The following is a 26,446-nucleotide window of genomic DNA, read 5'->3' on the forward strand; positions in this document are numbered from 1 at the left end:
CATTTGCATCGCATTTGACTTCATCTTTGTCTGTGGTGTGTGGATTTTACCTATTTGCCCCTCTTCATGTGAAATATGATCAATTTGCTCTTACATGAGGATATGAGGTTGATGTTGAGACACTGTTGGATATATCTGTTGATTATGAATTGTGTAGTATAGGTTGTTGGTTCGCTGTTAGAATGAAGTCTCGGTGGTTCGGTTGGGATTGAAAGGAGTTGTTTGTAGCTGCTAGTTTAGCTTAGTTTAGTGTTACTTGCGAGTACATGTTGCTTTTGGTACTCACCCTTGCGTCTATACAGTGGTGTAGGTTGACAGCTCTATCAGATCCGACTTATTACTCATCTTCAGATTAAAGCTTCCAGACTTACTTGAGAGGTAGCGGTTCATTCCAGACGTGCCCTCAAGTTATCTATAATTATTGTTTTGTTCTATTCTAGAACTTTACTATGAGACTTGTATATTTTATTCAGATTCCGTATTAGAGGTTTGTACATATGACAACCAATTCTGGGGTTTTATTGAGTTTATTTAAAGACTTCCACTTATCTTTCTATCTTATTCTTGTTTTATTAATTCCGTATCGTCGGGTTTTTGGGTGTTAGGCTGACGTGTCCGGTGGGGTTTGGACACGTGCCATCACATCCGGTTTTGGGGTGTGACAAAAAGATTGAACCAGCTATTACCAACACAAAAGTTTTAGCAAAATTCAAAGCGATGCCTCTCCTCCATTTCTAAATATGGAAATAATTTGACTTGAATTTTTCACTTTACCACAAAGTTTTATAGACATACAAATGTTATGACATTTAAAATTTCAAATTCCAAAAAATTTATTACTACACGAATACTATAACATACTCCCTCTGTCCCTAATTACTTGTCCACTTTTTCTTTTTTAGTTGTCCCTAATTACTTATTCATTTTGACAAATCAAGAAATGACAAAATATTTTTACCTATTATACCCTCAATTAATTACTTTGAAAATAGTAGAACTTCTTGAAAATCCTAAGTTTTTAATTCATCCACTTCACAATCAATAGGGGTAAAATGGTAAACTCACTATGTCAATAATTGTTTTCTTAATACGTGTGTCAATTTAAAAGTTGACAAGTAATTAGGGACAGAGGGAGTTTTTAAGATCACAAAAATGAATCTTATGATAAGCTACAAATATAATATTCATATAAACAATATATACATTGATAGTGTATTATATGTCGTGTATACTTTTGTTATATTGATAAATTAGTTTGTCCAGGATATATTTATGTAACTTCCCTTTAATTTTCAATAGTTGAGAAGAAATTTAACTCTATTCTCATCCGTATATACCATAAACATTGATTAATCTCAACGTTTAAAAGTGCAAAATGTAGGGACTAATTGGCAAACCTTAAAGAAGCATCTAGGTTTATCTTAAGAAATAAACAAAATTATCCTCAATAGACCCTAAAAAGTGGTTCAAGATTCATTCACAATACAACGGTTTTGGATGATGCCACCCATTCCTAGCCTGAGTCCACCTTTCATGTTCAATAGTCCCTTCTTGGTCCCATATGTATCCCTTTTGTCACTCTCTCATTTGTTAACTTTTTCACTTTTCATCATGGGTTATTATGTAGTGGTGAGACTGCCTCATTCTTAATCAGAGGTTTTGAGTTCTATTCAATGGGTATGGAAAAAATTATATTGGAAAAGCGACTCCAGAATGGACTCTATGATATGGATAAGTCGAGGCTTCAATGCAGACACCAAACACCGGATGAAAAAAAAAAAACTTTTCCACTTTTCTTATTGTATTAATATGAGTGCCATTTAGGTAAAATACCCTTTCCCAACTTTATTATTTATAAACAAGGAGTAATAGCAAAGTGAGATTCATTCATTCCATCCTTTATTTGAACTGTTTTAAAACTTCTTCCTCTTCCCTACAAAGGAAAAAAAATGGGATTTCTTCCATGTTCTTTGCCTTGTCAATCAAAGAAAAAACCATTGGATTCTTCTGATCAAACTCAATCTAGACATCTTTCCTCAAATTCTTCATCATCATTAATATCATTATCCTCAAGATCGTTATCATTATCATTATCATCTAGGTCATTTTCTTCACAGCCAAGTTTGCCATCAATTCGTTCTCTTTCTATATCTTCCTCTCAAGTTGAACATCTCTCAAACACCTTCCACCACTGCTTAGCCACACTAACAGGCCATTCTTCCTACATATTTTGCCTATCTATCGCGGAAAAATACCTGTATTGTGGCTCTTCCAATGGAGAAATCCTTGTATGGGACATAAACCCTTCAAGACAGGACAATTGTTTTAAAGGAAAGACAGTATGCCAAAATGGAAGTGCAATCAAATCTATTGTCATAATGGGAGATAAGCTCTTCAGTGCCCACCAAGATCATCGAATCCGAGTATGGAAAATCGACAATGAGACACCTAATAGAAATTACAAGTGCATTGCCACCTTACCAACGATCAATGATCGTTGTATGAAGCTATTTTGGACAAGGAACTACGTACAAGTTCGAAGACACAAGAAATGCACATGGGTACTATTGAATTTGTATTTAAAATCATTAATCGTGATCAAACATTTTTATCTATATTGAGTTGTGACCATATGTACATCATATCATGTTTTAGTAAACTTAATTATATTATGTCTGAACAGGTACATCACGTAGACACGGTGTCAGCATTAGCCTTATCGAAAGATGGCTCTCTGCTTTACTCTGCTTCATGGGACAGAACATTTAAGATTTGGAGAAGTTCAGATTTTAAATGCCTAGAATCAGTATGGAATGCACATGATGACGCTATCAACTCAATAGTCGTATCGAATAATGGACATGTTTACACTGGTTCAGCAGATAAGAAGATCAAAATATGGACTAAACAACAAGAAGGGTCCAATAAACATACTCTTATGACTACACTAGAGAAGCATAAATCAGCAGTGAATGCTTTGGCTCTTAGTACAGATGGTTCTGTTTTATACTCTGGTGCTTGCGATAGGTCTATAATTGTGTGGGAGAAATTACAAGTGTTAGGGGCATTAAGAGGACATAAAAGATCAATTTTGTGTTTGGCTGTGGTGTCAAATGATTTGTTATGTAGTGGATCAGCTGATAAAACAGTGAGAATATGGAAAAGAGGATTTGGAAAAAGTTGTTATTCATGTTTGGCTGTGTTTGAAGGGCATAATGGTCCAGTTAAGTGTTTGACTGCAACTTTAGATAGTCAAAAGTATGATGATGATGATTCTTGTTCTGGAAATTCTTACTTGATTTATAGTGGTAGCTTGGATTGTGATGTTAAGGTTTGGAAACTTTGGGTTCCTAATTACCTCTCTTGAATTCATCTTTTTCATATGTACTAATGTATACCTTTATCAATAGGAAGACATTGTAAATACAAAAAGAGGACTATTTACTTAATTTTCTGTCTTTTTTAAGTTGGAAGTCCCACCATGGCTAGATGACAAAGACGTCTTCGTACTCACGGGACTCAGAAGATATTTTTTAACAAAGGCAACTTTATACCCAAGGGATTCAGAAGATATTGTTCATTTAATTTTATGTCTTTTTAAAGCTGGAAGTCCCAAAGTCGTACGTTCCACAATGGAGGTAAACTCTCTCTAACAAAGACGACTTCGTATCCAGGAGACTTGGAAGATATGGTTCTGTCTTTTTTAAGTTGGAAGTCCCACATCGGGAGTAATGTGCTCTCTAACAAAGATGACTCCGTATATAGGAGATTTGAACTTGAGACTTCTGATTAAAGATAAAAGAGTACTTGTTACTCCACCACAACCCTGGTTGGTAAAAGTTTTGTTCTATGTTCAATATTAAGTTAAAGTCATTTGAATTGAGTTATCATTTATACTAATATTGTATATAATTACATCAAGTTGAATTCAAGTATCAGTTTAAACTAGTAATGTTTATATTTTTCAAACTAATTTATTATAAATTTAAATTTCTAGTGATGTAGCACTACACCGAACTAAATATAAAAAAGACTACTCAGTTTAGCTCGGGCTCGATATTGGAAAAAGCTCGATTGATCATGACTTAATTGGATTCGGCTCGCTCGGTTCGATGCCCAAACCTAGATGCAACATTTGACTATTGAGATTCATTTGGAAAAAACAAAAGAAGAAAAAAAAAACACCATACTAAAGAATAAAAGAAGGGGTTTCCCCCATCGTCCGTTTCCTCTTGGCTTCAAGTGATTCAAATACAAATTATAGATACTACATAACACTTGTTAACATTACATTAAAACTTGGAGTCATGATTAAAGGCATGCTTAATTAATTACTAGTGGTTTAGGAGTTGGGCTTAAAGTTGCAATTCCATATTTCTGTTTTACCTCATAGTTCTTGCTTTTAGCCTAACTTGAAAACAACGTCAAAGATTTAAAAAGATTATTTTCTTCTATTCAATTAGTAAGCGGTCAAGAGATTTCATTTTCTCTTATATTGACGGTTCTTATATATCATTTCATAATGTATCATATTATTTTGTAAATATCATATTTGAATAGATTGTATCATTTATTATAATTAAATAATATTTATGGTTTGATTATCTAATAGCCAATAATCTTATAGAAAAATACCGAAGAAATATTGAGACATCTTCCCTTCTTACCATTTGAACAGAAGAGAACGATATTTTCTAATATCTTATATATAAAAATGAAGATCTCTGATTAAAAAAGAAACATAAAACTTTTAAAAAAATTGCGGAGGGCTAATAAATAACATTTTAGTTATTAATTCGTGCTACTCCTAATAAAATTGAAAAACAATAAGGTAACAAACAGAAACATAAAAACACATAGGGATTAAAGTGATGATAAAAAAAAACAAATTGAAGATTGATAGCCAACTTGCTCTTTAATTTCTCCAAGGATTGCTCATTAAAAAAAACATTTTTATACCATAATGTTAATTTGACAAACAATAAAAGATAGTTTCTTATAGCAAGTCAATTATAGGACACTCTTAAAAATAGATTATATTACTAATATGATAGGTAACCTACATTTCTAGCATAATAAAATATTTACAATCAATAACAAACCGCCACGTCAAATATAAGTTAGTGAAAAAATGCACCATTTATCTTTTTCTGTCACAATTAGGATAAACTAAGCATTCTTGAAGATAAAGCTAATCTTAAAAATACGTATTTATTATTTTTAGATAAAAAATACATCAATAAACTTTGACCTAATGTATATTATACATATTAGTAGTGAATAATTACCAGAAAGCATAAAACTCATTGTACAGGTGTCATTAAATAGATAATCTGATTATATTTAATTGGTATAAAAGAATATAATAATACTGAATAAATGTGTCGAGGAGATAATCTGATTATAGCTGACGACTTTCAGATTTAGCACACTCCAAGAAATATATGTCAATTAGATATATTGTTGGAGCTATTTAAATATGTTAAATATACTCCACATTTGTCATCAATGCTTCCCTTGAGTAGTTTTAAATTTTTATTAGAAACTGATAGCTCAACAATATTGTTCAAGTTGTCTGTAATCTGTAGATGTAAATTTGAGCCTAACTCAACCTCAAAAGTTAGTTAATTAATGAGGGAAGATTTGTCTAAGTCCATATAAGGAGATCAATTTCTCATCCCTCTACCTATGTGGACTTCTTAACACTCCCCCGAACGCCCAGACTTCAACTGAAGTGTGAACACTTCTAAATGGGGGCCCAACATCGGTGAACAACAAATTGGGATGGGCCTGACTCTGATACCATGTAAAGATATGACACCTGGGCCTAACTCAATCAATCTTACCGCCACCCAAAATTAAAAATTGTCCACGCACCAGATGCTAAGCACCGGACGTGAGGTGGGGTGTTAAAGAATGACAAAAGTCTCACATTGGTGGTTAATGAGATGTATGAACTTCTTATTATAAGACTTGGACAATCCTCCTCCCGTTGAGCTAACTTTTGGTGTGTGAGTTAGGCGAAAAACCTAATTTAACAGTACAACTTGACGATTTTTTTTTTGGTTTCGTGCCGGGAAATACCATATTGGGGTAAAAAGCTTCTTAAGGGAACTCAAACCTGAGACCTTTGATTAATGATAAAGTCATGAAGAAGTACTTACCACTCCATCACAACCCTTGTTACGTTGGTCAACTTCAAGACTTCACATGGTATTTAGGTTAAATTAAGATGGCGTGCAATGTGACAAAATAAATAAGATGCGACTTAAGAGCCTCTTTGAATTGATTTATTTTAAATGTTTGTAAGACAAAATAGCTTTAAGCTCATGTATTCTAACATTGATTTACTATATATGTGCTTATTCTGAGTGCTAATTGGAATCACGTTGCAATCGCGCATATACATATGACATATAATTATGCATGTGTACTCCTTAGAAAGGATTATGTGAGAAACAGTCTGCCCAAATTAAAAAGTTAATAAAGAGATAATTGTTTTTGATTATTATTAAAATGTGGCAGGAATGATACTTGATTTTGGAGCAATAAGAAGACATGATGAAAGGATCACTAGTCAGCATAAAATAAGATTTGTTTACCTAGGTAAAAAAAGGGGGGGACTTGAATTTAGATCTATAAGTAATGTATCCCAAGCTATGATATATAGAGATTGAAATAATTTGTGCTTTAATTCTCTATAAATCAAATATTGTAAGAAGCAAATTTCTTCTCTTGTGTTCAGTAAAAAGGAGGACCTCAAGTACCTGGTATGATAATTAATTGGACCCTCTTTTTATGCATCATTAATGTAGACTTGTTATGAGATGAGAGATATAAGATATTTTCTAACATAAAGAGGGTTTAGACTTTTATAATTTATGCCATGCAAAACAAGCATTCAGATTGTGTAGTAGCTAGAACATGTTAGATATAACTTAGGCATGCATTGCTCAGATTATTGATGTAGGGGACAAGCTAAGCCTTGGTGGACTATGACTAGTACAAGTTGCTTTAGTGTTAAAAGTTCTTGAAAATTGCTCAGAGTTTAGGAAGATAGTAATGTTGATATTTGAAATAATTTTGGAGTACAAATCTACCTTTCTAAATATCTTTTCTTGCTATATATGCTTAGTTTTGATGCTTAGCAAATATAGCTTGGGACACATTTATGTGACTCAAACTCATAATTTTAAAATTGAAAATGAGGGTGATTACCATCTGAGCAACTCCTTTTTATAAAGAGGGCATATTATTAGGGCATAAAGGTGTCTAACAAAGATGTAGAGGTGGATAGAGAGAAATTAGAAGTGATCTTCCTCCTCTAAATCTGTTTGAGGAATCTGAAATTTTCTAGGTCACGCATGATTTTAACAGAAATTCATCAAAGACTTCTCGAAAGTTTTGAGATCTTTATGTAAGTTACTTGGGAAAAAATGTGAAATTTTATTTGATGTAGGTTGTTTAAAGTAGGCCTTTGAGGAGTTGAAGCATAGATTAGTTAATGCACTAGTGATGAACGCACCCGACTGAACATCACTCTCTTCATTCCACATTAAGTGATTTTTTTCATGGAATAGAGGGAGTACCTTCTAAGCTAAAACTTTCGATGGTGCTCAGACAAACTAGACCATGTAGGAGAAGGTCTTTGATTCAATATACATATTTTCACATCTCGTTATGAGTTTTATTAAAAAAAGAAGAAGATTGATTTATGACTTTTTCTTATTTAAAAAAATATATTACTTCTATGTGATTGAGTTTGCGTTTGGTAATTATATATGAATTTGAAATAAATAATCATTTAAAAAGTTATATATCATTAGCCACACCAGACACACTTAATAAGTTCCAATTGATTCCTTAATGCATCAGCAAATGCCGCAAATCTTGTATGATTATTACTTCACAACCTGTTAGCCGCAAACTTGGAGATTTTCCCAAGAAAAAACAGTCATTCCTTCTTAAAAGAAAGTGGATTCATTTTTCTTTTTAATCCGTTCTAAAAAAATGATACAATTCTATATTAAATAATAATTTAACTTAAAAATGTTCATTTTATTCTTAATGAAATGATTTATTTATAGTCACACAAATTTCTATCATTCATTTTAAACCACAAGTTTTAAAAGTCTTTATTTATTTTTCTTAAACTTCGTACTAAATCAAACTATCTCACATAAAATGAGACGGAGATAGTAATAAACAACATAAACGTGTTGTCTTTCTAGGTGATTGATTGTCCATATAAAGGAAAACAATTCTTATTGCTTGATAGGATCGGATGAAAAGGAGGACCATTTCAGTTCCCAACAAAGATTTGGTACAAAAATTGGTGCTTGGAAATTTTATATTTTATACAATCTAAAATAAGTAGTCCCATTAATAAAGTACTAATTCCTCATGATCTTGTTCACAGCTACTAGTTAATTAATTTTTCTCATTAATAAAGTATAAATTCTTCTATCTCAATTTATTTGGTGTTTTTTTTTATCAGTAAAAAAAACACATACTTCTTTATATTAATCAATAATTTAATTCTAAACATTCAATTTTATTCTTAGTGATAGGAATTATAAGTGAATAACTATCTATGATTTGTTTCAGATTATAAATTTCAATTCTCAGTCAAACATCTTCATATAAATTGGGACGGAAATATGATGCTAGAACAAGGATTAATTTTACTGGTCAAGTGCTCATTTTTTTTCATGTTACTATCTGATCCCTCTTTTGTATTTTTGTCATGGTCCAACTTTGAATATATCAGTAGTTAGAAATTTAGGATTGTAATCTGATAGATTTCAACCTATTACTTCTATTCAACTGAGATTATATTGCATGTCTATAAGTATAAATAATGCTTTATTCCACAATCACTAGTAGATGATGAACTAGTTTTGTTATAAATAATAGTATAGATGAATTAATTAAAATGAAAAGAAATGATCAATGAAATTAACAACTTAACTACTCACCTACCCTCCCCCCCCACAAAAAAATAAAAAAATCCAGTAACTCTCAATAAATAGAGAAAAAATATTTGATAATAGCATGCCAAAATGGAATTCTTCTCCAAAAAGTACATTGTTTCTTCTCTTAAAGCAACAAAGCAATTGCAATAGAATAAATTAAAGGGGAAAAGGAAACTAAAAAAGTGGAGCTAGATTGATGGGAGTGAAAAATTTATTGTTGGATTCTTCCTTTAGATTAGTAAATTATGTGAAAATTTAATTAATTTAGCTAGGAATTATTGACAAATTTTATAGCTAATTCCATGTTTTCTTGTAACGATAGTATTGAAAGACAATTGAAACACTAACACATCCATGGACTACCAACAAGAGTTGTGGTGGAGCGATAAGTACTCCTTCATTCTTAACCAGATGTTTTGGGTTCGAGTCACCTCAAATACGGAGTAGCCTTTATCAAGGATCGTTTTATCCCTAATGTGAGACTTTTTAGCATGAATCTATATTTATTGTGGTACCGAATATCAGATGGAAATATTTGGGTACAAAATCAAAGAGAACAACTGTCCAACACAAATGTGTTAATTTTACTGAATTGATTTGAAAAAAAATAGATTAAATAATGACTAAACAATTCTCACTTGCTTTTAGGATATTAATTAAATGGTTCGTTTCCCTAAGAAGATATGGAAAGATCTCATAGAAGACTCTATATGTATGCACAAATTTATATATTATATATATGCTTACCTCATCAACAACTTGTTAATATTCCTTTGTGTAGCAACTACTTTTATTTGCTATATAATATTTTAATTGCATTCCCCCTAATATGGTCAAAATAAACTTATTCTTTCCTCTCTTTTTTTTATTCAAAAATTTAAAACATGGATTGTGATAATTGCAAAGAACTTTCATTTAAGTGACCATTGGTGTATGAACACAATTTATTTTAATGGATTCAGTTACATTCTTGCATTTTATATGCTTTGGTTCAGTAATAATGACACATGAATCCACTATAGAATTGGTCAATAAAAGTTGATTAAAAATAATTTCAAGAACATAGATAGATTTGTAGTAGAGGCTATGAAGGAGTCCTTCCAGGTGATTAATTACATCCTTTATCTTTCTTTGACTCGTGTTGTTTCCATTTTTATATTATAACATTCTCCTTTCCTCAAGCATGGAATATTTGTTTTTAATTGATCAAGTGGTATCATATATTGCATGTTTTTCTATATATATATATATATACATATATGTTTATTTTAATAGTAATTAGTTGAGAAAATCAATACTTCTCCGTTTCAATTTATATAACATTCTTCTCTTTTCAATCGATTTGAAAAAATAATGACACTTTTATATGTTTAGTACTCCCTCAGTTTATTTTACTTGGTCCATGTTGACTTGATATAATTCTTAAGAAAATCTTTATTAAGGGTGTAATTTTCTAAAAGAACATACTTTGAGATTCTCAATTTGACTATTACGATTTCTTTTTAAAAATAACTATTTTCCCAATGATAAATGTTAGAAACTATTCTCACATATATTTTGATTGAATCAGTATAAAAAGAAAATAATAGTAATTATTTCATATTGTAAAATAGAAAGTTTCTCACTATTTCAGTGAGAATATGTTTCTCATCATGCATTTTTTCAGTGAGCTGGTTTGATAGAAAATGAGTGAAAAATGCATGTTTTATAACACAAATGTTTCACTGATTTCGCGATAGATAAACATTTCTTTATAGTAGTGTTTATGTAGTAATGTAATGTAATATATACTTATACATGGGGGAGAATAATACTATATTGATTAACTCAAATAGACAAGTAATTAAGAAGAGAAAAATATTTTTAATATGTGGGATCAAGTAAAATGAAACGAAAAAAAAAAGAAGTAAAATGAAACGGAAGGAGTAACAATTTAATTTTAGACATCTCATTTTATCCTTGATGAGATAATTTATAGCCATATAAATATTTAACTTATTTTAGACTATAAATTTTAAAAGTCTTTTTTTTTATTCTTAAACTATGCGTGCACTCAAGTCTTAAACACATTCACAAAAATTAAGATGGAGCAAGTAGTACTTGTTTAATCATATAGACTAATCCTCTTTTGCGGGAATTTTTTTGAAGCATATGAACACATCTTCCCCACATCAATTAATATGAATAAGATTTAATTATTTATATTTATATTGTATATTGTATATAATAAAAGATATAGCTTCACTAATCTGACCAATATTCTTTGCCTTTTTATTTATTTATTTATTATTTTCATAAATATATTGACTATATGGTACATTTATATGTCCTTTTGAAAGTACTTACTATATATATAAGGAAGAGAGACAAGAGAAAATATACTCCTAAACATTGTGATCCTTTTCTTTCTTTTTCTTTATTCATATATTCATCAAGATTATGGAAAAAAATATTATTGCCTCTACTAATTTTCTTCCTCCATCATGCAATATTGGAGTAAATGAATCCTTCTCTAAGAGACTCAAACTATTTGGTTTTGAACTAATTCATGACCCTTGTAGACAAAAGGAAGAACATGAGAGCGTAAATTCATCAAACATTAATGAAAAAGATCATAAGAAGTTTGAATGTCATTATTGTTTGAAGGAGTTTTCGAATTCACAAGCATTGGGAGGCCATCAAAATGCTCACAAGAAAGAAAGGTTGAGAAAGAAAAGACTTCAACTTCAAGAAAGAAAAGCCAACCTCTTCTATTATCTTCAAGCTTTTGAGACTAATAACAACATGAATATTACTAGTACTAATTATTGCTATGATTATTCTGATGAGTTTACAATGGATGAAGAATCCCAAATCAACTTCACCTCTTATGATCAATTTACTCTTACACATGGAAAGAGATCTAGAGAGAATAACAAGGCAGCAATTAGAATGAAGCCATCAAGTAATATTCCAAGTTCAGCTTCTAAACAAAGTTGTAAACCTTTAGATCTTCAGTTGGGATTGGCCTTGCATTAATTACAAATGTATAATAATTTCTTATTATAGTATAGAGCCTCATGATTCAACAATTTTCAAGCTTTTTCATGAGATTTTTACACATAAAGGAAAGGAAAGAAAGAAGAATTTTTACTACTGACTTCATTTCAGTTTGTTTGTCCTATTTTGATTCGACATGAATCTAAGTTCAAGAAAGTAAAAGAAGATTTTTATATCTTGTGGTCTTAAACTAATTAAAGATATGTCAATTATACCAAAATATCTTTTAATCTTATGATATTAAACATGTCACGTGAAAAAAAATTGTACTAAATTCTTTACCTCTATCACCTATATATAAACCCTCCTTCAGGAGTCATATAAGATTTTTACTAAATTTTTCAAGGGAAGCACTAGGTGACATGGGATAAATTGTGCCTCCTAAAAGAGGAAATAGTCTAGAATTGAGATCATTAGGTGGGGTTTCGTGATTTGCGGATGAATTGAGTAACTTTTTCGTAGATCCTGTATTTATATTAGAAGATTTAATAAATATATATCTATATTAACTTGTGACCCTCTAACAAAATTGATTGATGACTCACTGGTAAGGAAGAGTTTGTGAAAATGCTTTTGAACCACCATTGTTTTGCAATATGTTTTCTAGAACTCTCAAACTCCTGCTTTGCAAATATATTTTTCTTCTGTCTTAAAATTTAGAATCCCCAAACTCCTAAGGTTGGAGATCATACATGTGGAATAAGAATTGTGAAATACTTCATCCTATTATAGCTAAAGGCACAAGTGTTTCTCATGTTTGGATCAAGGAGGATGAACACGATATGTAATACCTACTGATGAGAACTTAAGTTAGGATCATCGAGCTTTTGATTTAGTATATCATTTTTATTTTGTAACACTTTATACTTTATTGCTATTTTTTGTGCTTTTACAATGTATACATGCCTATTTTATACACACAATTCCTTTCGAACGCTTGAGCATCCGTTAACCTTAACATAAAATTATTTATATATATGATAATTTCTTCAAAATTTGACCATATTAAACTTTCAGCACCTGATGAACAAGTTTTCCAATGGGTACTTTGGTTCTGTGGCTAATTTGAAGGCCTTGTGTTTATGGAGGTGTTAAGGGTTCGATTCTTGCTAATAACAACTTTTTACACATTTTCTGTTCTCTATTTTTCTCTCTGCTTTCCAATATAAACACACATGTCCTTCTCTTTTTATTTTCTTTGTTTACTTAACTTTTATTCTTAACTTCTTTTACGTTCACATTTTTAATTCTTTATTTTTCTCTTTCCTTTTTAATATAAACTCACATGTTCTTCTCTTTTTACTTTCTTTGTTTACTTAACTTTTAGTCTTAATTTCTTTTACGTTTTATGATGACAAAATTTAGAAGTCATGTCCTATTACTTTTCTCATTTTTCTTGGGAATTTTTGACTATTTGATTAAGAAAACCTTCAGGCTAAAACTTTCAATTCTAAAACTTCCTTTCTTCAAAATTAATTTTTTTTTAATGGTAGTATTAATCTTATTTTTTCTCATTAATGTTTTAAATATTACGTTTAAAGAATTGTGCACTTATACTATGTGATTTATAATATTTTTCTATTAAAAAAAGTAAGCACCCACAAGTCGAGAATCCTCGATCCACCACTGTGTCCATGTACCATACCAGATGATACCCAATTCAATCACACATATAATCACAAGTTCATACATTTCATAGCATCAATAAAATCATAGGGCTTGCCTAGTGTGGTTTACATTTCATGTGTGGTTTGCAGACTATTACATAGTGGAGGGTTTACCTAGTGTGCACAAAGTGCTCACCACAGAGGTTGTGACAGAGATTGTAGTGGTTGTAGGTTATCCTGAGTTCCAAAAAGAAATACCATTTAATGTTAAGCTTGAACTCAAAATTAAAGGTAAATTTATGATAAAATATGATGGATGGAGTGTATCTAGCCCAAAAGTATAACCAAAAAAAGATACTTAGATATATAACAAACTAACTAATGATATATTTAAACTATTTTTATACAAAATAAACGGAAAAGATAAAAGATAGAGGTTGAACCGGACCGGATCCAATACCGGGTTAACGCCAACAGCAGTAACCACGGTTGAAAAGAAACAGACTCTATCTACCTACCCAGTACGCACCAGCCCCGTAACCCAACCCACCCCCACCCCCACCCCCACCCCCACCACCAACCCCAAGCTCCAAGCTCCAAGCTCCCTAGGAGGGTCTTCTTCATACCCGAAGGGATACATAGGATTGCTGCAGTTTCATCCTGCAATTCACGGTATGATTGTATTTGTTAGCTTAACACATTGATTTTTGAATTTTTCCCCAAAAATTAGGGTTCTAATTTCGTTTGTCATTTTCCACTTTTCAATGTAAGTGAACCCATTTAGAGATTTTGGAACTTTTCTATGTGTTTTGAGGATTAGAATGTGATAAATGATGGCTTTTCAGTGATGGAATGACTCAAAGTTTGGATTTTGTCCCCTAATATTCTTCCTCAATTCAACCATTAAGTTGTCTTGTGCTACTGTTTTGTAAAAGAAAAAGAAACTTCTTTAGAACTGGAGTAGTATAAAAGCAGAATGAAAAGGAAGTTCTTTTTTTGCTTCAAAAAATGAAAACTAAGCTATTGTATGTAATACATAAACCTCTGGGAAAAGTATATCTGGTCCTTACACCATGACCACATCATAAATACAGTAGATGTGTCTTTTTTTTCCTTCCTTCAGAAAAGGGCCAAATATGCCCTTTAAAGTATTCGAAATTGAACATATGTCTTTTGTAAATTGTTTAGCTCACACATGCCCTTACCATTCAAGAGTTGGTCTAACTATATCCTTAATTTAACTAGAGCACCTAATTATCTAATTAGGTGATTAATAAGAGGAAAAGGGCATAATGTGCCCTTACATATACAAAATCAAGCAGATGTATCCTTTGTTAACAGTTAAACATTTCTTTTCTATTAGTGTTTATGTAACAACCAAAACCAAGCACCAATGTCTAAGTTAATATTTTTTTTCAACGTACTGATGATGTAAACAATGTATTGATGTAAGGAAGTTCATATCTTCGGCGATAAAAATTGTAATTTATAAATAATTTTGTTCGTCAATTTTCTGAGTTTTTTTACAATCGATTCACGTATTCTCTACACTACACTACACTACACTACACTTGTGTCCTAAATTAAGAACAAAATAATTTCTATCATGTAATCATAAAAATAAAAAGTAGCGGAGCTTGTGTTAAGAGTATCTTTCATGTGTATTATTACGAAAGACATATTTTTTCAGTTTCATTACTTTAAGGACAGATTTGGCCCCTTTTTGCTTATTAATCAACTAATTAGGTTAATTGAAGGCATATTTGAACCAAATATTGAACGGTAAGGGCATGTGTTTAGGCATATTTGCTTAATTTGGAATACTTTAATGACATATTTGGATTTTTTCCGTTTTTTCTAAGCTTTACTTTTAATCTAATAATGGTTAAATAAGATGTGTTTTGCACATGATATTAACTATTTTTTTTACTCCCTCCGTTATCGTGTACTAGTCCAATTTGCATTTTGCACTCCATTTAAAAAAAGTTAATCAAGTGTTTGTTTTACTAAATTATCCATATAAATGGTACTTTAGAAATCTAAATTTGACTTGTACTCCAATTAGTTTTGGATTTAGTCACTTAGTGATTGGGGTAAAATTGGATAAAATAATTAATTCTCTCTCGATTTTCTAAAGTGGACATGTAAAGGTAAAATCTAGTTTTAGTATTCTGGACAAGTAAAGGGAATGTAGGGAGTAATATCCACTTATTTTTATACCCATGATCCATGTAAATATAGTAGTATTACATATCCGTCATAAAATATGCTAAACAATAATTTAAGATATTAGAATAAAACGCTTTAAAAGTCATAGCAATGGTTCATCATCTCAGAAAGAAAACTAATGAATAAACTAACCCGCCTTAATTTGTGAATAAGATTTTTTAGTTGAATTGACTAATTTTGTGTAAAACACCAGGTGCCGGTGCAGGTAAATATTTTGCTAACTCTTGAACTTGGTGAGCTGTGTACTAGAATTCTCACTTGGTAACATGTTTATAGAAGTGGAACACAGAAGAAACTGGCTGAATAATTGAATGTTTTCTTTCCTCTATTCTTCTGCTCGGAAAATGATAGATTTAGGGAAGTTAAATGCATCTCTATTCTTCTGCTCGGAAAATGAAAGATTTAGGGAAGTTAAATGCATACATATTGTATCAGTTGAATGAATAAAAATGATTTTGTTTTCTTTTTTTTCCTTGTGTTTTTCTTTTTTTCAGAAACTGGTAGAGTCTGAGGGATTCCCTGTGTAATGAACATCTTGTTTAATGCATGTTCTGCTGCAATTTTTACAAGGACTAGCAGACGTGCTGTGAAGAGTTCAATTGGTGCATTTTCAGCTCTTTCATGGAAGACAGGTGTTGGATTTACTGCAACCAGAAAAGTTGATTTCGACTTATTTTTTAAGCAAATTTGCGTTCGCTGCTATTCATCCAAAAAGTCTAGAGGGGAGAGTTCTAGCTCACAGAAGTCCGATCTTACTCCACAAATGAAGGAAGATAGAGATGGTTTCTTTGTTGTTAGGAAAGGAAATCTGGTTGGAGTCTACAAAAACTTGAGTGATTGTCAAACTCAAGTCGGATCCTCGGTAACCACTATTATCTCTCTCATTTATTGATCTTATTGAATGTTTCAATTGTTCTTGGAGGATAGTTAATTTGCAAAGTATACATATAAATACACTGCTATAGTAAAGCTACTTGTTCTTTCTTTCTGTGCTAGAACCTAGTTTATCCATAATTAATCTATATTATTTACCTAAACTTTAGCCAAGTGTGTTTGGACAACTTTGATAACAGTCTAGGAAATCCATCGTGAGTGTATGTCAATTAATCAGATGTCTCCAGGACGACATTCTTTTGTCCAATTACTGTTGTTAACCAATGTCTTTCAAGTATCAAAGGAATCACGAAAAGATAGTTTAAGTGAGTTGAGTGTATATCCTTTTAGTGGTGATTCTTTCTCCTTTTACTTCTACAACCCCTTCTCTCTATCTTTGTTTCTCTTTGTCTTTCACTTCCTCTCTGCATCATGGGATAGTTTACAATTTATTTTTTCACATTCTGTAGATATGCTTTTTTTCCGTACTGTTATTATCTTCATCTGCCTGTTATCAGATGTCATCCTTTTTTCTCCTGAATAGTTGTCAACTGGCGTCTTTGAGATCATTTTGTATGGATTGATTGAACTTTACAGCCTATACATGATGCTTGTGAGATTTTTCTCCCGTTGAAGATGTTCACTTGCAATGAGCTAATCAGTTGTTTTCTGCTGCTCCCTTTTCCTGACAGATATGTGACCCCCCTGTAAGTGTGTATAAAGGCTATGCTATGCCTAAGGACACAGAGGAATATCTTCTCTCTTGTGGGCTTAAAAATGCTCTTTACTCTATCAGGGCTGCTGATCTTACTGAAGATCTCTTTGGGACCCTAGTACCATGCCCTTTTCAGGTAAGCCAATATGTGTAATTCCGGAGATCTACTACTTATTTTTAGTGGTTTAAGTATTCATTTTATGAGGTTTTCACCTAGGTGGGCGATAATGCCAATCTGATCTAAACTTGAACTAATGAATTCTGTTGTGCGACGAGCTCGACCTAGAAGGCAAACCCCTTGCTTTCGCTGGCAAGGGGTTTTGAACTTGAGACCTCCAACATGGAAGTCCCAAGCCCAAACCACTGGGCCACCCGAAGGAATAAAGGAAAAAACAGTTAGCTGAAGAAACCTCGGAACTCTCGTGTATTTATTGAAATTGAGATCTGGAAAAAGGACCTTGACACGAGTAGCTGATTTTGTATCTTGTGTCCAAAGAGTTTGGAATAAGAATAGTGAAGAGCTACTGGAAACTACCTTTGCCTGTATGCTATAGAAGGGATGACCTAGTACAACATCTCAAACTAAAGTGATAGATTCCACATTATATACTGCAGTCTAAAACACTCTACTTTTACCTTTATAAGCTATGGCAGGGATGAATTAGCACTGCATCCCCCATTAAACTGAAACTTTCCAAATTTTATATGGCAACCTCGCTTTTTCAACAAATATTACTCCCAAAAAGGAAAAAAAAAGGCTGAGAGTTTCATTGCATTACGTTATGTTTGGTGTACAGATTTATTTTCTTTTTCTTCTATGTTAATAGTATCTACATTAAGAGATCATCTCTGCATGCACTTGATGCATTAATTGTAGGTTTGCACTCTCCTCAGGTTAATTTCCTATATGATGTGACATTCCTGTTTCATGTGGTAATACAATGAACATTGGCAGCAAAGATCCTTAACTTTCTCCAATCCTTTATTTAATATTCTCTTATCTTCTTTCTATGTGTACGTTTCTCTCGTCACTCTTTGGGAATAATATGCACATGCTGGTCAGTCAGGTGAGCTGCTTGCCAGAAAATGACACATTTTCCTCTTCTTCTTTTTTTGACTGGTCATACCAATTCATTAGCATTTCATTTCTTGCAGCAACCTTCTTCTTCAAAAGGTGGAATGCCTGAACATATGACAAAGAAGAGGTCACAGGATGTAATGTGGTCAGAATATACGGTATGTTTGGGCCATATTAGGTTAATTTGCGTAAACTGTATCAGGGTTTGTAGCAGTTGCATCTGTGATTTCTTCACTTCTTACTCTACACCTAGAGTTTAATTACTTTATTTTCCTGAAGTTGTTTGGCTCATAAGAAAATCGGTGTACACATTCTGTATGCAACTGAAGCATGCTCTTAATGTTAGGAGTTTCCTTGCGAATGTTCTTTAAGATGCCATAAGTAATGGTTTAGAAGTACATAAGAATATTCACTAATTCAACTGGAAAGACATTTTTTCTCTCATAGATAGCTCTGCCTTTTTTTTTAATTGAAATTGGTAACATGTTACATTCGTCAGCACCCTAAAGAAGGCATGGTATATCATATCTACAGTCTACAGATACAGCACCGAACAAAACTAACAAAAAGGCCAAAAGATTTGAGGATCAGGGATTTAGCTAAAAGATTTGTATGTACTTCCCATCTATCAATAGGAACGCTTAGTATTTTGCAAATTCTGCATTAAGCATCGAAGTTCGAACAAGAACTAAACCACCTATCGGTTAAAAGCAAACATTTTGGTTGGTTGGATTTTAATCGGATGAATTGCAGTATCTTTTTGTACATGAAGCACATAGAGTTGCAATTGTTAATTGATGTTTATTTTCAAACTCCTGTCAAAGTGAACTGTGTACTTCTATCCACGTTGTCGAAAGGTGGTTTCTGTATATGTTTGGCTTAAAGTAGTACAATAATGATTTGTTGTATTCTCTTCCCTGCATAATGTGTTTGGCTTGACACTGTTCTGGAAACTTCTTCTTTTTGGCCATCTTTCGTTTGCAGGATGCTGCTGGATCAGCTGTAATTTCAAATGATGATTCCCTAAGAAAGCATGTCAAGTTAGATGATCATAAGGGCGACCAAGCTCTGCCATCTGGTGTGAGTGTTAAACGATGGATAATTGTAAAACATAAATGCATTTTTGTAAATAATTTAAAAAAGCAAACTGCTTAATTTTTTTAAAAAGTAGCAAAGGAGGATGTCATTTATACTTGATGGGCTAACAAATGCAAAAATCTTAATTTACTAAAAAAAGTGAACTCTGAGCTTTTATGAAATATTAGATGGTTTATGGTATCATGTGTGAAGAACCTTATCATTGTTATTGTCAGCAGCAGTCTTGTACTCTTGAATTTGATGGTGCTTCAAAAGGAAATCCTGGACTAGCTGGTGCAGGAGCTGTCCTGCGGGCTGATGATGGCAGTTTTGTAATAGTCATGAACTTTGGGATTTGTTTTGTTTTTTTCCTTATTCTTCAAACTTATAATTTACAGCCTTCCAAATAAAAGATCTGTAGGCTACGTGAAGGTTTAGGAGTAGCAACAAACAATGCTGCAGAATATCGAGCCATTATTTTGGGGTTGAACTATGCACTTAGCAAAGGGTTTTCAAGTATTCGGGTTCAGGGGGACTCCAAACTTGTTTGTATGCAGGTTAGTTTTTCAGATCTATGTATTTAGAGTCTTATCTCTTCTTTTGTGTGCTTGAGCGAACTCTTGTCCTTTGACATACTATGAAACTTCTCAATTTCCATCTCTTAACATGATATTATGCTTAAGCTAAGTTACTCATTTCATCATATAATTGCACCTTTTTTCGGGGGAGGGGGTTCATAAGGATGCATGGAATCCCTGTTGCATTATAAAGGTCTAGCAGATAGCATTTATACAGGCCGCTCTTGACATTTTTTTTATCGCTTGCCATTACTCGTTGAGGTAGTCCACAATATTATGCCCTTCTGGTCATTTCTGCTTAATTGTTTTGTTCTATGAAAGAGCACTTCTTCTTGCCTCTGGCATAAGTAATACTAGGACCTTGCAATCAAACAAATAACAGTGTAGGAGAAAGAAACGACGGAGTCTCTTAAATTGATGATAATCAGGTCCCCCATTTAATTTAAGGTCTGTTAACTAGTTGTAGACAATCCTGTTCAGAGCATTTTGAAGCAATGAGGAAATCTTAACAAGTATTTTAGTTAATTACTGCATCCTTTTAGTGACAAAGCCAATCGAAGAATGATGTACATGGCCAAGTCGGAGAAACCTAGAAGAGAGAGGTTCCTGCTACAAGAACAGGTAAAGAGAAGGCAAAAGAAAAAGAAGTGGACGATATGTTCTCTTACATATAGGAAAAATTCTCATGAATGGTAAAAGATAAAGAGAAGGCAAATAGGGAAGAAGTTGGCCAAAAGGTTTCTTACATAACGAAGAATTCTCTTGCTAGGGAATAAATGAGCATGTATTCATGATTCATCTTTGTATGGTCCCTGTGAAATGTAGGATGATCTTGTCATCTTTCCCTTGATATGCCATACTGCACTTCATAAAGTTGATCTGATGCTATATTGTTTTTGCATGGTTAGTTACTTCAAAGCAGTTGTGATTATTACGTTACAATTTAGTTGTCCTAATTACTTGTTTATTCTAAGCAGTATGATTTCTTAGTCTCATTCTCTCTTTTATTAATCCCTTTGATATTTGAATTTATTAAGTGTCGTTTGTCAAATAGATCCAGGGCCTATGGAAGGTTAAAAATCAAAACATCTCCACATTGTATGAGCAGGCAAAACAACTGAAAGATAGATTTCTTTCTTTCCGGATCATTCATGTCCTTCGGGTAATTCTGTTAATCATCTCTATTATTTGCTCTTGGTCTGCATAATTTTCATTTTACATTGTTGTCCATCTATATGTCACATGCTTTCTATATAAATAAAAACCCTAAACAGCATATTACCTGCCTCATTATTCTTTTGGAATTACCTTTGCTGGTTTTGAGGTTTTAACCCATTGCAAACTCTCTTTTCGTAGGAGTCAAACTCCGATGCAGATGCTCAGGCGAACATTGCTGTTGAACTTGCTAGTGAGGGTTAAAACTTAGTTGTAGAGCTAGACTCATTTCGTGTCGTCATCAATGTTTTATCTAACTTCATGTGTTAATGCAGATGGTCAAATCCAGGAGGAGATTGAGAAATGACAAAAGGGCACTTGAAAACGACTTCAAAGTCCATGGCTGAAAAATGTAGCAATGGTACAGACGAGGATTTCTACGTGCTAGCCTCTAAGATTGGTATTCTCTCAGGGTAAAGTTTTTCTATTTTTGCCAATACCAACAACCTTAAAGGACTATGCCTATGAAGCCAGTGTATTGCGCGTATTATACTAATATTGTTTAATGGATTAATTTTATTGCAATTGAGAACTTTTTAAAATGTAATTAGGGATGGGATTAATCATTGGCTTTGAATCTTACTGATGAGAGGGTTCTTTTTCACATTTCACATTGGATTCCCCGTTCAATCTTTTTTCCTAGCTAGCTGTATACAACACATAAGTTAAAAATTCTTAACAAACATCGACAAGAAAACATCGTCTAGGTTCTCCATCTTGTTTCAGTATACAATATAAATACATAGCTAAGTTGTCATAACGTTCAAGCAAAAGCAGAATTTTACAGCACTTGATTATATACAATGGCTCTAAGTTTGTCAAGTGCTATGTTTGTTGGCTGTTTCGGAATTTTAATTGCTGCTGTGGTAGCCCAATATGGCGATGATCCCGGCAGCTCTACTGAGATGCCCTATATGCCTGGCATGGCTGGTGGCCCTTCTCCATCTACTAATTTGGCTTATGTTAACTCTTCTCCATTCACACTCATCACCATCCTTTGTTTCCTTCTTTTCTTCTTTGTTGTCTAGAAGGTTTAAGCCAGTTTTTTGATTTACTTGAGATTGCCATGTTTAATGCTTTTTTTTTTCTTTCTATGTTGTTGTATTTAACTTTAATGCTTTTTTTTTTCTTTCTATGTTGTATTTAACCATGTGTTATGACATGGGAGGTGTACATGCACGTGTGTTGTGTCATTGTAACATTGTAATTTCATATACCTGTGATCAAAAGTTGAATAATTTTATGTGAAAATAAAATAGTTATTGTCGAATAACTTCTGCTTTACTACCAAATATGCAAAATGTCGTAAACGATTCTGCAAATATGACCCTTTTCCGTTTATTTAATACATGTGCCAGTAGAATGGAATAGGGAAATCAGCAAATTTGAAACAAATCTTTTTTTTTATTCCTAAAATATATTTATTTTCAAGTTTCAAATTAATATCAAATATTTAAAAAACAGTCTATATTATCTAATCATACTTTAATAATTGTTCTAAGGTTTACTTGGACTTCTTCCAATCCGTGCAGCTCACTAAATTCTTTTTTCCCCCTAGATAATATATTTAGCTATATGTAATATGTGTCATAACTTCAAAGTTCAAACAAATTAATTATACTAATAAAATTAAAATTCCTTCTCCCAATTTCTTTTTTTCTTTCGACTTTTATAAATTAAAGATTTTTCTATCAGACACAATAACGTTCATAAAATAATCATTAAAGAGTTTTAGTTTGAGGAAAAATTATTCTCTCAATTGTTTTTATGTTATATGTTATATTAGTTTTATCATATATAGGTCAATTGACTAAACGATGTTAAACATTATGTCTCTTTAATATATTTTTTGTTTATTCAATGCCTTATTTGACCTTAGCTCGAACCATGTATTCACACACATATATTTTTTTTAAAAATAAATAATTATACATATAATAATATGACAGTTATTCAATTTAAAAATATAACATAATAATATCACAATCAGTAGACTTTTTAGATTATGATCAATAATTTACCTTTGTAAAGTCAATGGAAGAAATCAAATAAGAATAATGATAGTACAAAGTACAAAATTGGAATGAATAGTAGTACGATAGAATTGTCCACATCCTTAAAACAATATTTCTATATAAACATGTTGAATGAAGGCGTAATTAAACATTGTCATTTGTTCAAATAAATAAAAGTTAGCATTTGATAATAATCTTGAAGAGATGGCAATATAATGGCATTCAAGGTCTTCAATTTCATCATCGCTATTGTTGTGATCATGGTGGTTTCTGTGGCTGCCCATGAAGGCCACAACCATGGACCAATGGCGGCTCCGATGGACCCCGGGAGTGCCATCACCAGTTCTTTCCCATCCGCGATGGCTGGACTTGTTGCTTTGATTTTTTCGTTCATGGTTATCAAGGAAAGGATTTGAGAATATACCATCTCTCTCTCTCTTTGACTGATTAATAATTTGTTTCTATTGTGTTTGATGTACTCATCATGTTATTTTCCAGCACCAATATGTATCTTCTCTCTTTTGATTTTTCCCTTTGTTGTCATGATATCCCTATTTTCTGATTGGGCCTCGTTTGAACTTAAAACACCTATGTTTGCCCTTCCAAACCAACGCACACCATTTAATAAGTCGTCACTAACGCCAACGAAAAATTTCCGGGCCTGATTTGAACTTGAAAAAACCTACGTGTGCCCCTCTGAACCAACACTCACCATTTAATTGGTCATAACGGACGCCCATGAAATATTCTGGCAAAAAAACAGTCAGGTACACATATCACACAAAATTCATGGACTATCCATATTTCCCGTTCTGGGACTCGTTTAAACTTGAAAAACCCTACATTTGCCGCTCTGAACCATTATATAGTCTGTCATGAACTCCCATGAAATATGATTTGTCGCTAATCACTGTTTTTTCTATAGTAACACTATATATAATATCAGAACAAAAAATTACCTAAATACCTTGTGTGACTATTATTCTATATGAATAAAAATATAATAAGATAAAAGAGCAAAACAAATTAAGGAGTTGACCGAATAGATCTCAAGAAAATACCCATATTAATTTTTTTTACGTCAAATGGATATCCGAGGCAAAAGTTACGATCGTTTGAAGTTTCACCAAATTAGAGATTGAAACTTGAAAAAGTAGTTGTAAATTGGTGAAACTTCAAATGGTCATAACTTTGGCCTCGGATGTCCTTTTCAGGAGACTTTCTTTTTTTCAATTAAGGTATTTTTTCGAGATCTATGCGACCAAACTGCATTTGGCCAAGCCGATTTTTTGAAAACGTCTTTTAACCCATTCAATTTTGAATTTCCCCCAATTTTGAAGAAAATTGTAATTATTTATTGCTAAGAATCTGATAAAAGAAAATTGCTTTTTGAGTTCGAAATACTTTGATAATGCATATATGAATGTCAATTTTAATGCTAGATAATCAATTTTTTGATAAACAGCTTTTATCCCGAAAATTTTAAATTTCCCCCAATTTTGCATAAGGATTTTTGTTCCTTAAATAAGTATGTGAAAAAGATTTGATTAAACAAAATGGATTTGGAGTTGGAAATACCATTTTTAATACATAAGTAAAGTCCATTTTAATACTAGATGTCGGCCGAAGCCTGCGCCTATCCGCCAGGCGACATAGGCTCGCGTTGACTACGTCCCTGCCCTTTGTACACACCGCCCGTCCTCCTACCGATTGAATGATCCGGTGAAATGTTCGGATCACGGCAACCTGGGTGGTTCGCTGCCCCACGATGTCGCGAGAAGTCCATTGAACCTTATCATTTAGAGGAAGGAGAAGCCGTAACAAGGTTTCTGTAGGTGAACCTTCGGAAAGATCATTGTCAAAACTTGTAAAGAAGAAGGACCGGCGAACACATTTTAAACACTAGGGAGACGCGCGCTCGTCGTGCACCTCCCTCCCGTCCACGACATATGCGCCCGCACGCTATTCGAGCGATTAACGAACCCCGACGTGAAGAGCGCCATGGAATACTAAAATTGACAGCCCTCCCCTCGTGCCCCGTTCACGGAGTGTGCGTGGGGACGTGTGCTGCTATTTAAACACAAACGACTCTCGACAATGGATATCTCGGCTCTCGCATCGATGAAGAACGTAGCAAAATGTGATACTTGGTGTGAATTGTAAAATCTCGTGAACCATTGAGTCTTTGACCGCAAGTTGCACTCGAAGCCATTAGGTCGAGGGGCACGTTTGCCTAAGAGTCACACATCGCGTCGCCCCCTGCACACCGCAAGGCATCGCGTGGGGCGGAAGCTGGCTCCCGTGCACCCCGAGCACGTGACTGGCCTAAATGCGAGTCCACGTCGACGGACGTCGCGACAAGTGGTGGTTGAAAGTCAACTCTCTCTTGTTGTCGCGGCTACAACCCGTCATGCATTTGGACTCCCAGACCCTAACTGCGCCGACTAAGAATGGCATTCCGATCGCGACCCCAGGTCAGGTGAGATTACCCGTTGAGTTTAAGCATATCAATAAGCGGAGGAAAAGAAACTTATAAGGATTTCCTTAGTAACAGTGAGCGAACCAGGAACAACCTAACCTTATAATCGGGCAGCTCCGTCGTCCAAATTGTAGTATGGAGAAGCGTCCTCGGTGGCGGACCGGGCACAAGTCCCCTGGAAGGGAGCACCAAAGAGGGTGAGAGCCCCGTTATGTTCGGATCCTGTCGCACCACGAGGCGCTATCTACAAGTCGGGTTGTTTGGGAATGCAACCCAAATCGGGCGGTGAATTCCTTCCAAGGTGAAATACGGGCGAGAGACAGATAACGAACAAGTACAGCGAGGGAAAGATGAAAAGGACTTTGAAAAGAGAGTCAAAGAGTGCTTGAAATTATCGGGAGGGAAGAAGATGGGGGCCGGCGATACGCCCCGGTCAGCTGTGGAAAGGTGACGAGTCGGTCCGCTGATCAGCCAATGGCAGACAACATCAGTGAAGGCCTACACGCATTGAACATTGCATGTGCGCATCGGCCGACCGACGTTGGCCAACGGCAGGTAGCATCAGC

The 26,446-nt window shown here is 33.4% G+C and overlaps 2 protein-coding genes and 1 non-coding gene across 5 annotated transcripts; all 3 read left to right on the forward strand.

Annotated features, from left to right (window-relative positions):
- The first annotated feature begins 1,869 nt into the window (after positions 1-1,869).
- On the forward strand, positions 1,870-3,416 carry LOC125856426 (protein JINGUBANG-like). Its single transcript, XM_049535973.1, has 2 exons — positions 1,870-2,561; positions 2,684-3,416. The coding sequence occupies exons 1-2, from the start codon at positions 1,950-1,952 to the stop codon at positions 3,365-3,367; spliced, it is 1,296 nt and encodes a 431-aa protein (XP_049391930.1). The 5' UTR covers positions 1,870-1,949; the 3' UTR covers positions 3,368-3,416.
- Positions 3,417-14,190: 10,774 nt separating this feature from the next.
- On the forward strand, positions 14,191-22,071 carry LOC125856432 (uncharacterized). 3 transcript variants are annotated; one of them, XM_049535981.1, is made up of 10 exons: positions 14,191-14,293; positions 16,345-16,712; positions 17,416-17,574; positions 18,594-18,674; positions 19,501-19,596; positions 19,833-19,925; positions 20,007-20,150; positions 21,226-21,333; positions 21,528-21,579; positions 21,662-22,071. In XM_049535981.1, exons 2-10 carry the CDS (start codon positions 16,377-16,379, stop codon positions 21,691-21,693), a joined length of 1,101 nt encoding a protein of 366 aa, XP_049391938.1. In that variant the 5' UTR covers positions 14,191-14,293; positions 16,345-16,376; the 3' UTR covers positions 21,694-22,071. The 3 variants fall into 3 exon arrangements, with proteins under 3 accessions (XP_049391938.1, XP_049391940.1, XP_049391939.1); XM_049535983.1 differs by having other exon boundaries at positions 14,218-14,293; positions 16,421-16,712; XM_049535982.1 differs by lacking the exon at positions 21,662-22,071 and having other exon boundaries at positions 14,251-14,293; positions 21,528-21,590.
- Positions 22,072-25,487: 3,416 nt separating this feature from the next.
- Positions 25,488-25,644, forward strand: LOC125857301 (5.8S ribosomal RNA). Its single transcript, XR_007445628.1, has one exon. It is a non-coding gene; the product is annotated as a 5.8S ribosomal RNA (ribosomal RNA).
- The last annotated feature ends 802 nt before the right edge of the window (positions 25,645-26,446 follow it).

This window comes from Solanum stenotomum, chromosome 2 (genome assembly GCF_019186545.1).
Source record: "Solanum stenotomum isolate F172 chromosome 2, ASM1918654v1, whole genome shotgun sequence".
NCBI lineage: Eukaryota > Viridiplantae > Streptophyta > Magnoliopsida > Solanales > Solanaceae > Solanum > Solanum stenotomum.